The 17,447-nt window shown below is 39.8% G+C and overlaps 1 protein-coding gene across 1 annotated transcript in view; it reads right to left on the bottom strand.

Moving 5' to 3' along the window:
* EPS8L3 (EPS8 like 3) overlaps positions 1–17,447 on the bottom strand; it is a 289,801-nt gene that overhangs the window by 173,736 nt on the left and 98,618 nt on the right. The window contains exon 4 of the mRNA XM_053706779.1: positions 219–374. Within this exon, the coding sequence (XP_053562754.1) occupies positions 219–374 (156 nt within the window). The remainder of the gene's footprint in view (positions 1–218; positions 375–17,447) is intronic.

Consider the following 17,447-nt stretch of genomic DNA (forward strand, 5'->3'; position numbering starts at 1 on the left):
TCGATCTAATTATGATAATTTTTTGGAAACCGGAAAAAACATTCAAATTTTAATGGAGTTTCTTTCTTACCAACATTCGATTGTCCAAACGAATTACACTTTCACCACATTCGTCCATTCCTAATTTGTCCTAAACAAAATTTCTGTCTGTAGTCATGTCTAATAGACATACCCATTGTGATACAATAAATAACAACATTTCCTTTATTAACACTTACCTGAGTCTCAAGATCATTCAGTAGAAGCTCTCCATCATTTACTTGTAGGATTAATTCCTGACCCCAAACTCTTCCTTCAGCATCAAGGGTACGCAGCTTGGCCAGACAGTCCTCAACTGTGCGAAGCTCATTATTCAACTCACAAGTCAATAGGTGCTAAAAACAAAATCCAACAAATGGACAGTAAAATATTTGTCATTGCTTTGCTTAAAAAGGGATATGAAACCCACATTTTTTTTTCTTTCATGATTCAGATAGAGCATGCAATTTTAAGCAAGTTTCTAATTTACTCCTATTATCAAATTGTCTTTGCTTGGTATCTTTATTTGAAAAGGCAGGAACGTAAACTTAGGAGCCAGACCATTTTTGTTTCAGCACCCTGAGTAGCGCTTGCATAGTTGTATTATGACATGTAAATATTTCCTAAAATATATAAGACTAGTCCTAAAGCCCGTTCACACAGGCCATTTTTTGCAGTACAGCGTCCCACCCCTTGCTCTCTCTCTCCCCCTCTCTTTTGTGCTCTCTCCCCCTCTCTTTTGCGCTCTCTCCCCCTCTCTTTTGCGCTCTCTTCCCCTCTCTTTTGCGCTACCTCCCCCTCTCTTTTGCACTCTCTCCCCCTCTCTTTTGCGCTCTCCCCCTCTCTTTTGCACTCTCTCGCTCCACCTCTCTTTTGCTTTCTCTCCCCCCTCTCTTTTGCTCTCTCTCCCCCTCTCTTTTGCGCTCTCTCTCCCCTCTCTCTTTTACGCTCTCTCTCCCTCTCTCTTTTGCGTTCTCTCTCTCTTTTGCGCTCTCTCTCCCCCCCTTTTGCGTGCTCTCTCTCCCCTCTCTTTTGCGCTCTCTCCCCCTCTCGTTTGCGCTCTCTCCCCCTCTTTTGCGTGCTCTCTCTCCCCCTCTCTTTTGCGCTCTCTCTCTCCCTCTCTTTTGTGCTCTCTCTCTCCCCCTCTTTTGTGCTCTTTCTCTCCCCCTCTTTTGCGCTCTCTATCTCCCCCTCTCTTTTGTGCTCTCTCTCTCTCCCCCTCTTTTGTGCTCTCTCTCTCCCCCTCTCTTTTGCGCTCTCTATCTCCCCCCTCTCTTTTGCTCTGTTTCTCTCTCCTTTTTCTTTGCTCTCTCTCTCTCCATCCCTCTCTTTTGCTCTCTCTCCATCCCTCTCTTTTGCTCTCTCTCTCCCCCTCTCTTTTGCTCTCTCTCTCCCCCTCTCTCCCCCCTCACTTTTGCTCTCTCTCTCCATCTCTTTTGCTCTCTCTCTCCCCCCTCTTTCCCCCCTTTCTTTTGCTCTGTCTCTCTCCCCTATATTTTGCTTTCTCTCCCACCTCTCTTCTGCACTTTCCCCTCTCTTCTGCTCTTCCTCCTCTCTTTAGCTCTTTCCTATCTCTTTTTGTCTCTCCCCCTCTCTTTCTATTTCTCTCCCCTCTCTGTCGCGCCGACCGTGCCCGGCCACTCCCCCCGCCATGCCCGACCACCCCCCGGCCATGCCTGGTCCCGCTTGGTCCCGCCCACAGCCCTGCCTGGCCACGCCTACTTTAGCTGCAAACAGCATGGATTGTCAGGTAAGGCCAGGTGTGTTTGTCCTTGTGCTGTCTCTACTGCGCATGACAGCTTCGGACAAACACACTTGGCCTTTAATATAATAGGATATTGTTGTTTACATTTGATTCCATCCCCTCTCCAAACTGTCCAATTTTACAGATGCAAATATTCCAAAATCCAAACTATTCAGAAATCCAACCCTTTTCCAGTCCAAAGCAGTCTAAAGGGTTTGATGCCTGTATGTATGTATGTATGTATGTATGTATGTTGCTCTATGATTAAGGCACCATGCCAAAATGAGTAAGATCTGTTCACTGATACACCATCTATTCCCCGTGAAGAGGTTGAATATGTTTGTATTTTTAAACATGAAAAATAACGCGTTTTTTAATATATATATATATTAAAATCTTTAAGAACTTTACTCATATATCTATATAGTATATACTATCTGAGATTCATATAAATATTATTAACTTTTTATTGCGGTACATAGCCCAGTGTATTGCATAATGTAGATCTAAGTCCATACTGCTGAAAGCAGAGTTCAAAGAAAAGGCAGCACCACTAGGTTCATCAACAAAATTCTTTAATTTCTTTCACCAGGAGCAGGTACAAAAAATAAGAACTACGTTTTGGTTGTTAACCCTTAGGGGTCAATTTATTAATGTGCGAGCGGACATGATACGATGGAGCATACACTGTTGGCATTTATCATTGCACCAGCAGTTCTTGTGAACTGCTGGTGCAATGCCGCCCCCTGCGGCATTGGGGGGTGTCAATCAACCCGATCGTATTCAATCGGGTTGATTTCTGTCCGTCGCGTCCGAGTAGGCGGACAGGTTATGGAGCAGCGGTCCTTGGACCGCTGCTTCATAACTTCTGTTTCCAGCGAGCCTGAAGGAGCTTGATAAATTGACCCCTTAGTCATGTCTGTAGTGCAATATAACACATCACCTTAAATACCTTTACACAGGTGTTCCTCCCATCTCATCATGTCATCATTAATCTCAAAAAACATGTTAAAAGGGAACTTATCCCCCCAAAAATACATTATCATAATTACATCACACATTAAAAATACAGCATTTTTAGAAAACAGCCTATATTATTACTTTACAAAAATTGATTCAAATCATTATCTCTGTTCATCCCCTTAGGGGTTAATGCATCAAGTTTATGAATCCATAGCATCTCCCTCTTTTTCAACAGGGATGACCTCTTCTGACCCCTTTCTGGGAGGGGGTTCCCAGTCTATTATCTAGAACCTCAGTTACTGCGGAAAGCCAAAGCTGTTCCTGGGGTTCCAGCATCTGCCTTCATATGATAACGGAGCACGATTAGTGGGCCATTACAATATGAAGGCAGAGTGACAGATAGTTACACAGTCTGTGTCACTGTCTGTAATAAGCTCTGTTGGTGCAAGTGGGAGGTGTGGGAGGTAAGATGGAAGGTGGGTGGGCGGCACAGAGTTTGGGAGGTAGGGAGTGAGAGGGCCCTACACTGCAGAAAAGTTTTTGAAGGGAGAGGGAGGCATGGGAAGCTATACTATGGCAAAAGGTGGATTGGAAGGGGGGGCACCTTATCTAAGGATTGCGGGAAGTGGGGAGGTAGGGGGTACCACTACAGTACAGAAAAAAAGAAAAATAAATAAAAAATAAATTTAAACTGGGTACTGGCAGACAGCTGCCAGTACCTAATATGGCAACCTTTAGTGGTAGGAGGGAGGTTTAAAGAGCTGTTTGTAGGGATCAGGGATGTGGGAGGGTTGAGAAGGGATAACTACATTGCAGGGGGATACTGGCAGACTGTCTGCCAGTACCTAGGATGATGGTGACAAGTGGGGGGTGAGTGAGGGAAGAGAGCTATTTGGGATCAGGTAGGGATCTGGGAGTGAGAGGTGACAGGTGGTAGGGTAATCTCTACTTTGCGACAAAAATTAACCTTACAAGCTAACTGATTTATCCTTTCACTGTCAGGTATTTCAAATTACACGGCTAGAGTTAGCAGCATTCTAATTGCCAAAAAGCATTGGGAAAGCCACTGCCATATCTAAACAAAGGGGATCCCAGAGAAGAGTTTACAACCATTTATCATATGACTGCAGTAGTTATGTGTAAATAATTTTAGTGAGAGACCCAAAGTTTGAAAAATGGGTTAAAATGTATATAGTATATGACAAGGTATTTGACTGGAAAGGGCTATATTTTATACATATATGTCAAATTTGTCTATAGGTGTATATATATATATATATATATGTATATGGGTGTATATATTTATGTATACAGTATATGTGTTAATATATATATATGTATATGGGTGTATATATTTATGTATACAGTATATGTGTTTATATATATATATGTGTGTGTGTGTGTGTGTGTATTTATGTGTTTATATATGTACTGTATATATGTATATACATACATACAGTATATACACATATAAACACATATATACACATGTATATACATATATACACATATATAAACTTTGAAACCTTTTCCACTCAAATACCTTAAACTTTGAAAAATAATTTGTAATCAATTTAAATATTTTACAGTGTTTTAATGTGTTTTAATGTAAATATTTTACATTCCAATGTTTTTACTTAGAAGAAAAGTATTTTAAAATGATATATCTATAAATATCTGTATATATCTATACCTCTATATATTTATATACACCCTGTTCCAAATTATTCTGCCAATGATATCTTTCTCATGTATCTAAATAATTGATGCAAACAACAGTCAGCATAATTCTCATGTTAATAACTATTAAGAGTACAATTCAAATTTTATTGAACAAACCTCCTAATGATAACAGTATTTTTTTTTTCAAAATAAAAAACTTACAATGCACTGTTCCAAAGTATTACGTACAGAAAGTTTCAAAACACTTTATATGTTGTAAAGAACTGAACATTGTCATTTGTTGTGTTTGCAGCATATTTACTGAAATCAAAAGCTATTTCAATCAAACTTTGAACAACATTTTAACTTTTTAAACATTTTAACAGGTCTTATTTGATAGCTGCTTCACAAGTCTTGCATCCATTGAACTTGGGAGTTTTTGGACAGTTTCTGCTTGAATTTGTTTGCAAGATGTCAGAATAGCCTCCCAGAGCTGCTGTTTGGATGTAAACTGCCTCCCACCCTCATAGATCTTTTGCTTGAGGATGCTCCAAAGGTTCTCAATCGGATTGAGGTCAGGGGAGGATGGAGGCCACTCCATGACTTTCTCTCCTTTTATCCCCATAGCAGCCATTGATGCAGAGGTATTCTTTGCAGCATGAGATGGTGCATTGTCATGCATGAAGATGATTTTATTACGGAAAGCATAGTTCTTCCTTCTGTACCAGGGAAGGAAGGGGCCAGTCAGGAACTCCACGTACTTTGCAGAGGTCATCTTTACACCTTCGGGGACCCTAAAGGGGCCGACCAGCTCTCTTCCCATGATTCCGGCCCAAAACATGACTCAACCACCGCCTTGCTGACGTCGCAGCCTTGTTGGAACAGGGTGGCCGTCCACCAACCATCCACTACTCCATCCATCTGGGCCATCCAGGGTTGCACGGCACTCATCAGTGAACAGGACTGTTTGAAAATTAGTCTTCATGTATTTTTCTGCCCAATGCAGCCGTTTCTGCTTGTGAGCATTGGTTAGTGGTGGCCGAATGGAAGGTTTATGCACAGTTGCAAGACTCTGGAGGACTCTACATCTTGATGTCCGTGGGACTCCAGAGGCACCAGCAGCTTCAAATATCTGTTTGCTGCTATGTAATGGTATTTTAGCAGATGCTCTCTTGATCCGATGCATGGATCTGGCAGAAATTTTCCTCAATGTGTCTTTATCTGCACGAACCCGTCTGTGCTCTGAATCAGCCACAAATCTCTTAATAGTGCGATGATCATACTTAAGGTTTCGTGAAATATCTAATGTTTTCATACCTCGTCCAAGGCATTGAACAATTTCACTCTTTTCGGAAGCAGAGAGATCCTTTTTCTTCCCCATATTGCTTGAAAATGGTGCTCTGCTTAATAATGTGGAACACCCTCCTTTAGTAGTTTTTCCTTTAATTGGCTCACCTGGCAATCTAATTATAACAGGTTTCCGAGATTGTTTTCAGTGATCAAAAGAGCCCTGAGACACAATGCCATCCATGAGTTAAACTGAGAAAAAAAAATATTTAATCTTTGTGACACTGAAATAGAATTTGCATAATAATTTGGAACAGGGTGTAGATATATAGGTGTAGATTATATATTTTATAATTTTGTTTTTTTTATATACAGAAATATATATTTAAAAATTAAAATAAAAATGTTCTTCTATGTGAAGAACATTGGAATATAAAATATATAAAACTACCTTCGGGTGTAGCCCTAATGCGGTATTGGGTTAGAGTGCAAGCTATAAGTGTTAGTTTTTTAAAAAAAGCACTCTCCATTGAAGTCTATGGGGAGAATTTAACGTGGTTGTGATATACAGATGTTAGCATGCATAGGATTTAGCTTGCGTGCAAACAATTTTCTTTCAGCTTTTAATAGGAGCACTAACCCACGCACATTAAAAGTTTACTTCCAGCTGTGTTTTCTCGCAAGCGAAAAAGTTGTTTAGCGCACAACTTGTAATCTGGCCCCATATCACAACCATTATTATGCTCCACTTGTAGTCTAGGCCATAATAGTCAAAGGACCATTAAATACAGTAGAATTGCATAAGCAACAAATGCATAATAAAAAGACAATGCAAAAGTACTTTGAAGTACATTTTTCTGACAAATTTCAAAGTTACTTCTATTTTCTTCCCACCTGTATTATGTGACATCAATCAGCCAATCACAAAATGCATATATTGTGAATTCTTGCACATGTTCAGTAGGAGAATCAGAGTATCAGAACGTCTGCTTATAAAAAGATTGTGCATATTTTGATAATGGAAGTAAATTGGAAATATGTTTTAAATTGCTGCTCTATATGAATCATGAACGTTTCATAATGACTTGAGTGTTACTTAAAGGTTCGAAAAAAAAAACCAAGTGTGTTGGGTTCATCTGTCTCTGATCTTCTGTAATCAATAACTTTATTTTTATTGACAACAATAAATTCCAAAGGTATCTAACACCTTTATTTATCTACTTAAACTACAGACAAAACCTACATAGCCTGACTCACTAAAAAGAACGAAAGAAAATAAAACATTTTCTTTGTTAAGGGTAGAATCTAATCTTCTCTAACGTATGATCCCATTTCCTTTGGAATTTCTTTGGTCTAAAAAGTGGTCCTGACAATTCCCTATATGAATACTTAATATATTTAGATAAACTATTTTTTTCGGGAGGTTAACTATCTTTTCTAATTATTCAGGGGTCATTTTAAAAATAGGGGCCTAGTTCTGTACTTCAGATTTGGGGATCAATTTATTAAAGTCTAACGGGCATGATACACTATCCATATTCAGCATTGTAGTTCTAGTGAACTTCTTGTGCAATACCGGCCCCTGCAGATTCACGGCCAATCGGCCGCTAGCAGGGCTGTCAATCAGCATGATCGTATAGGATCGGGCGGATTGCTGTACGCAAGCCTCAGAGGTGGCGTATGAGTTAAGGAGCAGCGGTCTATAGCTGGAAACGGTGAATTGGCCCAATTCGGCCAATAATAAATTGACCCCTTGCGGTGAAGTTGTATAAAGGAATTAAAGGGATATTCCAGCCAAAATTGGAATCCACATTGATACATTTAAGTTTTGAATAGAAGCATTTTTGTAATATACACGTATTAGCAAAACTGCTTCTAAAAAAACTATAGCTGTTTTTGAAAGTGTATTTAAGTATGCACCGTGCACCCACACACACAGCACTTGCAATGGTGCTTAAAAAACATCTTTTAATGACTCAATTTATTAATTGCTGACACAAGCCCCACTGGCTCTCTGAGAAGCTGCAGTATTTAGAATGCTGGTGCACTGACAATATCTAGCTATGCTGCACATGCACATGCAGAGAAAAAAATGTTAACACTAAAACAGCGATAACTTTTACTAGAAGCATTTTTGCCAATACATGTACGGTATATTCTAAATATGTTTCTATTCAAACATGTAATTCATCTATATGCATTTAAATTTTGACCAGAATGTCCCTTTAAACAGTGGCACAATGATGCTTTTATTATACATGTAAATAAAGTAACCGCCTCTGAAATTACTGCTGCTACTTATTCTGTTCTATCTATGAGTTACTCCATTTACGGCTAGATTGCAAGTGGGGAGCTAACTGTTACATGCGAGCAATAAGGGTTCACTTCAGTGCAATTGAATTTAACGTGCGTCAGGTTAGCGCGACTCAACATGGCACCTCATGGCAATGAACTCTCTGATGGTCTGAAAAAAAGAATTGTTGCTCTACATAAAGATGGCCTAGGCTATAAGAAGATTGCCAAGACCCTGAAACTGAGCTGCAGCAGCAGTTTCACATGACAGGCTCCACTCAGAACAGGCCTTGCCATGGTCAACCAAAGAAGTTGAGTGCATATGCTCAGCGTCATATCCAGAGGTTGTCTTTGGGAAATAGATTTATGAGTGCTGCCAGCATTGCTGCAGAGGTTGAAGGGGTGGGGGGTCAGCCTGTCAGTTCTCAGACCATACGCTGCATACTGCATCAAATTGGTCTGCATGGCTGTCGTCCCAGAAGGAAGCCTTTTCTAAAGATGATGCACAAGAAAGCCCACAAACAGTTTACTGAAGACAAGCAGACTAAGGACATGGATTACTGGAACCATGTCCTGTGGTCTGATGAGACCAAGATTAACTTATTTGGTTCAGATGGTGTCAAGCGTGTGTGGCGGCAACCAGGTGAGGAGTATAAAGACAAGTGTGTCTTGCGTACAGTCAAGCATGGTGGTGGGAGTGTCATGGTCTGGGCCTGCATGAGTGCTGCCGACACTGGTGACCTACAGTTCATTGAGGGAACCATGAATGCCAACATGTACTGTGACATACTGAAGCAGAGCATGATCCCCTGCCTTCAGAGACTGTGCCGCAGGGCAGTATTCCAACATGATAACAACCCCAAACACATCTCCAAAATGACCACTGCCTTGCTAAAGAAGCTGAGGGTAAAGGTGATGGACTGGTCAAGCATGTCTCCAGACCTAAACCCTATTGAGCCTCTGGGGGCATCCTCAAATGGAAGTTGGGGGAGTGCAAGGTCTCTAACATCCACCAGCTCAGTGATATTGTCATGGAGGAGTGAAAGAGGACTCCAGTGGCAACCTGTGAAGCTCTGGTGAACTCCATGCCCAAGAGGGTTAAGGCAGTGCTGGAAAATAATGGTGGCCACACAAAATATTGACACTTTGGGCCCAATTTGGACATTTCCACTTAGGGGTGTACTCACTTTTGTTGCCAACGGTTTAGACATTAATGACTGCGTGTTGAGTTATTTTGAGCGGACAGCAAATTTATACTGTTATACAGGCTGTACACTCACTACTTTGTAGCAAAGTGTCATTTCTTCAATGTTGTCACATGAAAAGATATAATAAAATATTTACAAAAAATGTGAGGGGTTTACTCACTTTTGTGAGATACTGTATGTGTCTGTAAATACATATATACACATATAAATACATATGTATATATATATATCTAGACATATACAGTATATATATATATATATATATATATATATATATATATATATACATACATAAATATGTATGTATGTCTATGTTAAAGCCCTTTGCCTGATTTTTTTTATTTACCACCTGAGACCTCATATCTTTGAGCCCTTATAACTTTTTGTGCAATATTTTCTTTAACATTTTTTATTAGATGGTGTTATTATGAGTGCAACTGTACTTTGTAATGTATTTTTGATATTTTTTGTGACACTCTTTTGCTTTGCAAAACAGTTAACCAGAGCTCTGAGGACGCGGTAACCTGACGCTAATTAACTTTAATTGTGCTCAAGCGATCACGTTTACTTTCAACTTGTAATACGAGCGTAAAACCTGATGCACGCAAACACCCACAATAAACTCCTTATTGTTTGCGCGTAACTGTTTAAAGCTCCACTTGTAATCTGGCCCATAGGTTTTAATGCGGTCGGGTTAGCAGACATGAAAATTTAGTAAACTAAGGGTGCTTTATTTAAATATTACATATAAAATATTAAAAAAAATAAAAAAATATTAAAAATATTAAAGTACCAGTCAACACTGACAGATAAAACGTTTGAGAGGTACCTGTGTAAAATACAAATAATAATCATAGGGAACGATTTTTTTTAAAATTTTTAATATTTTTCTCGTCCTTCCGAGTCACGTGGTTGATGTTTGTAATTGAAAACTGCATATACGTATATGCAGTTTTCCTCCACTACGCATGCCCAATAGAAACTGGTGACATCAGCTGTAAACGGGACTGCGCTTCTGTGGTGGAGCAGTGCACATAAAAAGACTGTGCTCTGACCACAGGGCTAGATTACAAGTGGAGCACTAATTTATTGTGCACCCGTTTACAGACACACAATAAATAACCAGCCATTACAAGTGAAGTGCAGGTGAAGCTGGAATTTTAAAAACGTCCCCCAATTGCCCCCAAAGGTTGCTGTATTCTTTGTTCATAGAGGAATTGCCTGGTATTTTGGTGCTTGACTGACCTAAAAGGTAGGATCAGACTGATATACTACAGGAAAGTTCTACTCTGTGAAAAGCATTACTGGGCTTAAAAAAAGCTGCACCCAGGTGGTGAATTGCCATAGAACAGGCTAACAATATTATTGAGCTTATTGTTTGTTCCTGTGAGTGCGCTTCTCTCTACGTGTCTCCCTAAAGGAAAAAGGGGCAACCAAACAGCGACTCCTTGCTCAGTGTGCTTAGAGGAATATGGCTACACCTCACTGACGAGACCCAATGAAGGCCGAAACGATCGTCTAGGGTTGCTGTATTCCTTGTTCAGAGAGGAATTGCCTGTTATTTCGCCGGTGGACTGACCTAAAAGGCAGGATCAGACTGATATACTACAGGAAAGTTCTACTCTGTGAAAAAAGGGCTAAAAAGAAGCTGCACCCAGGTGGTAAATCGCCATAGAACAGGCTATAAATGTTATTGCGCCGGTTTTTCATTCCTGTTAGTGCGCCTCTCTCTATCTATATAGATGATTATGTATAAGTATAGATAAATACATATATAGATATATATAAGAAAATTTATTTAGAAATACTTAGAACATATTCTCCTATGTGAAGAACATTGGAATGTGAAATATTTAAAATAAATACACAGTATAACATTTTATTAAATATAAAAATTGCATAAATATGATTTTTCATGTTTTAATCTACTTAACTGTAAAGGGCTCCAATGCACTTATATATGTGTTTATATGTGTGTACATATGTATATACAGTGTCTCACAAAAGTGAGTACACCCCTCACATTTTTGTAAATATTTTATTATATATTTTCATGTGACAACACTGAAGAAATGACACTTTGCTACAATGTAAAGTAGTGAGTGAACAACCTGTATAACAGTGTAAATTTGCTGTCATCTCAAAATAACTCAACACACAGCCATTACTGTCTAAACCGTTGGCAACAAAAGTGAGTACACCCCTAAGTAGAAATGTCCAAATTGGGCCCAAAGTACCAATATTTTGTGTGGCCACCATTATTTTCCAGCACTGCATTAACCTTCTTGGGCATGGAGTTCACCAGAGCTTCACAGGTTGACACTGTAGTCCTCTTCCACTCCTCTATGACGACATCAAGGAGTTGCAGGATGTTAGTCCCACACCTTTCATTTGAGGATGCCTCACAGATGCTCAATAGGGTTTAGGTCTGGAGACATGCTTGGCCAGTCCATCACTGTTACCCTCAGCTTCTTTAGCAAGGCAGTTGTCAGGGTTACTGCTTGCTAATGATCTGTCCCTTTAAGAGCCTCCTATATCAAGCACTTCCCCCCAGCACTCATTGCTGGTTAATTGAGAAAGGATTCACAGCACAAGCGTGACACTGAGAGTTTTTCCTCACTCTCCAACAGCCTCGCAATTTCTTATTTGAAGAGTTACTATTAACATCTCTTATTTTCCATTTCTACATCTAGCAGCTCTACTACTCAATTCAACACTGGAAGATATTACCTACTGCAAGGAAATCAAACTAACTCGACATTAAACCTTGAAGCATTTACAAGGTAACAGGATTCAAGCAGCTTCAGACACAGCACAGCAAGTAGCGGTGACGTCATCAGCTGCAGCCACAACCGCTCTCCCTGTGAGTACCACGCTGCTGTTCATAGCAAACGGACAAGTAACAAACTCCTGCGTTCTCAGGTCAGACCTAATTATTTCATTATTAATCGTTATCCTTACTTAATTTGATGAACTTTACCTGCCTAATCAAGGAATACTATATTTTACGTTACTGCTTAATTTGAACTGTTTGCATTATCAATTGCCCTGAAAGAAATACAGTTTATGAAGTTAATAAACTGTCACTTATTGGGCAGATAGTAATACATTATATGAAGCACTGACAACGAATTCATCAAGCTTCTTTTATGTTACAAATCTACTTTTGAGGCAATTGTTGGTTCTTAGTTACAAAACAAAATTAAAGGCTTGTTCAAATTGCTACTATTACAGCAGTAGTCATCTTGGAGGTGTGTTTGGGGTTGATATCATGATGGAATACTGCCCTGTGGCCCAGTCTCTGAAGCTCTGCTTCAGTATGTCACAATACATGTTGGCATTCATGGTTCCCTCAATGAACTGTAGCTCCCCAGTGCCGGTAGCACTCATGCAGCCCCAGACCATGACACTCCCACCACCATGCTTGACTGTAGGCAAGACACACTTGTCTTTGTACTCCTCACCTGGTTGCCGCCACACACGCTTGACACCATCTGAACCAAATAAGTTTATATTGGTCTCACTGGACCACAGGACATGGTTCCAGTAATCCATGTCCTTAGTCTGCTTGTCTTCAGCAAACTGTTTGCGACTTTCTTGTGCATCATCTTTAGAAGAGGCTTCCTTCTGGGACCACAGACATGCAGACCAATTTGATGCAGTATGCGGTGTATGGTCTAAGCACTGACAGGCTGATCCCCGACCCCTTCAACCTCTGCAGCAATTCTGGCAGCACTCATACATCTATTTCTAAAAGACAACCTCTGGATATGACGCTGAGCACGTGCACTCAACTTCTTTGGTCGACCATGGCAAGGCCTGTTCTGAGTGGAATCTGTCCTGTAAAACCGCTGTATGGTCTTGCCCACCATGCTGCAGCTCAGTTTCAGGGTCTTGGCAATCTTCTTACAGCCTAGGCCATCTTTATGTAGAGCAACAATTCTTTTTTTCAGATCCTCAGAGAGTTCTTTGCCATGAGGTGACATGTTGAACTTCCAGTGACTAGAATGAGAGAGTGTGAGAGCGATAACACCAAATTTAACACACCTTCTCCCCATTCACACATGAGATCTTGTAACACTAACGAGTCATATGACACCGGGGAGGGAAAATGTATTCAATACAAATGTTCAAAGAAGGAGCCTATACCGCTTACAATAGGGTGGCCATTTACATCGTCAAGGGATTTATGAACTTTTGGCAGAAGATTAAACACCAGTGTCACTGTGTTTTTCACAAGTAGAATGTCAATTGTTTCCTGGTCAAAAAATCCCAGCTCATTTTCCTCATCCAAAAGGTGTATTAATTAGCTCTCACCTAGATTATGAGTTTTGCATTATGAGTCAAATAGCAGCGTTGTGGCCCATAAGGCATCATTTTCCCTAACGCAGCCATTACAAGTCTTGTCGGTATAGGTGTACCGCAAGCCTTTTAGCCTGTAACGCAACGTCAGTCCCGCACTCCTAAAATGCCTTTATTTAATGGGGTTCCCATAGCACCGGTATTACGAGTTTTGCATTCTGGCTAAAAAGTGAGAGTTACAGCCTAAAACAACAAGATCTGTAACGCCATCTAAAGTCAGTTGTTATAAGTGTTACGCTACAAAGCTGTAACATAAAACTCATAACTGTGTTAAAAAGTACACTAACACCCATAAACTATCTATTAACCACTAAACCGAGGCCCTCCCACATCGCAAACACTATTAAATATATTAACCCCTAATCTGCCGCTCCCTATATCGCCACCACTTTAAAAAAATATTAACCCCTATTCCCTGACATCCTCACCACTATGCTAAACTTATGAACCCCTAAACATCAACTTTCCTGCATCGCAAACACTATTTAAATATTATTAACCCCTAATCTGCCGTCCGCCCACATCGCCTCCTCTATACTAAAGTTATTAAGCCCTACACCGCCGCCACTATACTTTACTATTAACCCCTAAACCGAAGGCCCCCTACATCAAAATAAACTAAATTAAACTATTTACCCCTAAACATAACAACCCCCTAACTTTATATTAAAATTACAATTTACCTATCTTAAATTAAATTAAAACTTACCTGACAAATTAAAAAACTAAGTTTAAACTAACAATTAAACTAATATAATTATTAAACTAATATTAAACTAGCTACCAATTAAATTAAACTAAACTACACATTAAAAAAATCCTAACACTACTCTAAAAAGTATCTAAATACCAAAAACAAAAAAATACTAAGTTACAAAAAATAACAAACACTAAATTACGGAAAATAACACAAAATTATCCAAAATAAAAAAGAATTACACCTAATCTAATAGCCCTAACAAAATAAAAAAGCCCACCCAAAAAAAAAAAAAAAACCTTAGGCTACAATAAACTACCAATGGCCCTTAAAGGGGCCTTTTGTGGGGCATTTATCAGCTCTTTTACCTGTAAAAAAAAACAAAGATCTCCCAACAGTAAAAAACACCACCCAGCCAACCCCCAAAATAAAAAACCTTAATTCTAAAAAAACCTAAGCTACCCATTAGGGCATTTGTATGGGAATTGCCCTTAAAAGGGCATTTAGCTATTTTACTGCCCAGACCCTAAACTAAAAAATAAAACCCACCCAATAAACCCTTAAAAAAAACCTAACACTAGCCCCCTGACGATCCACTTACAGTTTTTTAAGTCCCGCTTGAACGATCTTCATCCTGGAGTTGAAGTCCTAATCCAGGTGGCGAGAAGTCTTTATCCAGATGGCCTCTTCAATCTTCATCCTGGCAGAGAAGTCCGGATCCAAGCGGCGAGAAGTCTTCATCCAGGCGGTCTCTACAATCTTCATCCAGGCGGCATCTTCTATCTTGATCCCAGAGGCGCGAAGCGGGTCCATCCTGAAGACATCCGTCGCGAAGCATCCTCTTCATACTGTCGCTGCCATACACTTAATCTTCAATGCAAGGGACGCGATCCAAGATGGCGTCCCTTGCATTCCTATTGGCTGAAAATTTTGAATCAGCCAATAGGAATTAGAGCTGCTAAAATCCTATTGGCTGTTCAAATCAGCCAATAGGATTTAAGCAGCTCTAATTTTATTGGATGATGAATCAGCCAATAGAATGAGAGCTGCTTACATCCTATTGGCTGATTTTGTGGTTTTTTTTATTTTGATAGGGCTGTTAGATTAGGTGTAATTCTTTTTTATTTTGGATAATTTCGTTTTTTATTTTGTGTAATGTATATTTTTAGGGGGTGTTTTTTTGTAGCAAAAGAGCTGTTTAACTTAAAGGGACACTCAAGTCAAAATTAAACTTCATGATTCAGATAGAGCATGCAATTTTAAACAACTTTCCAATTTACATCCATTAACAAAATGTGCAGTCTTTTTATATTTACACTTTTTGAGTCACCAACTCCTACTGAGCATGTGCAAGAATTCACAGCATATACGTATATGCATTTGTGATTGGCTGATGGCTGTCACATGGTACAGGGGGAGTGGAAATAGACATAACTTTGCAATTTATTTAACAAAAATCTACCACTCATCTGAAGTTCAGACTAAGTGCTATTGCATTGTCTTCTTATTGTGCATTTGTTAATTATGCGAATCTACAATGTTGACTGCTCCTTTAAGGCAATGCCCTACAAAAGGCCATTTTAAGGGCCCTTGGTAGTTTGGGGGGTGGGGGTTTGTATAGTGTTAGGGGGTGTTTGTATTTTTTTTGGAGCAAAAGAGCTGTTTAACTCAGGACAATGCCCTACAAAAGGCCCTTTTAAGGGCCCTTGGTAGTTTATTCTAAATTAGGCTTTTTTTTTTATTTTGGGGTGTTTTTTTAAGGGTATTAGAATAGGAATAATATTTAGTGTTTTTTTATTTTTTTGTAATGTTAGGTTTTAGTGTAAGGCAGGTTAGGTTTTATTTCACAGGTAAGTTTGTATTTATTTTAACTAGGTAGTTAGTAAATAGTTAATAACTATTTACTAACTAGTCTACCTAGTTAAAATAAATACAAACTTGGACTTCTGGTGGGTGGATCTAGAGGATGGCCACAAGCTTCTGTAGCTCTGCAGAAAACTGCTTCTAATCTTTAACAGATCGCCATTATTCTAAGCCATCTGTACCTCCCTTGACACATAAGTTGTCCGGGAACCTTAAGCAGATAGAAGAAAACTATTCTCTTCTACCCCGGAAGGCATTTTACTAAAATAGAATCCACGAGGGACTTTGTATATATTGACCTCCTGCCTACTGATCTTCAAACAATGGAATCAGAGTGTATTACTGTCGCACAGATAATTGCAGTTTTTCTGCCCGCAATCGATCGTTTATCCCACAGCTATGAGAGACTGCATAAAATGGTTAGAGCCGCTGGCAGCTCGTACCCCACCAAGAAAATGGCAAACCTGCAAATCGGCTCTTCAGCACGAGACTTCAGAAACTCAATACCCACCCGCTTGCAAAGGGCCACTGAGGCTGGTGACCCAAGTGTTATTTGCTCCGGCCAGGCCACAACACCTCTATCACATTATATAATGGAGGGTTTAACTCCTTTGATCTCTCCCTCTTGTGTGGAGGTGCCGATGGCGACTGAACCCTCCTGTAAAACAGCTCCCGACACTAACCGCTTACCAAGTATGTATAAGAGAAGGAGCGGTCTTGATTCACTACTTGCTTGCCTCGCTGATCCGTCGCAGGATCGTCACTTGGAGTAGCAGCACAACAAGCTAATCTTACTATGTCTGCCTGCAAATACAACAGGGGGAAACACATTTGAACATCCTTATCAACGCTCACAGCCCTTTCTGTCAGGGGAGCTGCTCTTTCCACGCGGCCCCATATTTCATCCTAGATGGCTGTCAGACTTGTGTGGTCGGTCGTTGGCCTTGGGCAAAGAAAGTGTCGGCTAGAGCGAGAGGACCATGCACGACTTGACTCCCATGTGTTTGGACTAACAGGTTATCCGGCCTATTTTGTAATATATATAACACGGATAACGGATTTACCCTTTTAATCCATGTATAGAGAAGAGTCTCATGCTGTGATATATCTAAAAGTCATGCTAAATTTCTTAGTCACTATACTTCTTTTAATAGCCCTTATTACTTAAGCATAAGCCTTCCTACCTAGAATTATGCCTCCATATGAGTACTCTTCACAGAGAACTTCCATACTGAAAATGTCAGCTTAATTCAGACCCCACATTGTACGGCTTATAGGCATTGGCGCTACTTATTTCTCTCAAGGTACTGACAGGTTGGTGCACATTGGTCAATTTTAATTAATGCGGTAT

The sequence above is a fragment of the Bombina bombina genome, chromosome 3, assembly GCF_027579735.1.
Source record: "Bombina bombina isolate aBomBom1 chromosome 3, aBomBom1.pri, whole genome shotgun sequence".
Classification (NCBI taxonomy): Eukaryota; Metazoa; Chordata; class Amphibia; order Anura; family Bombinatoridae; genus Bombina; species Bombina bombina.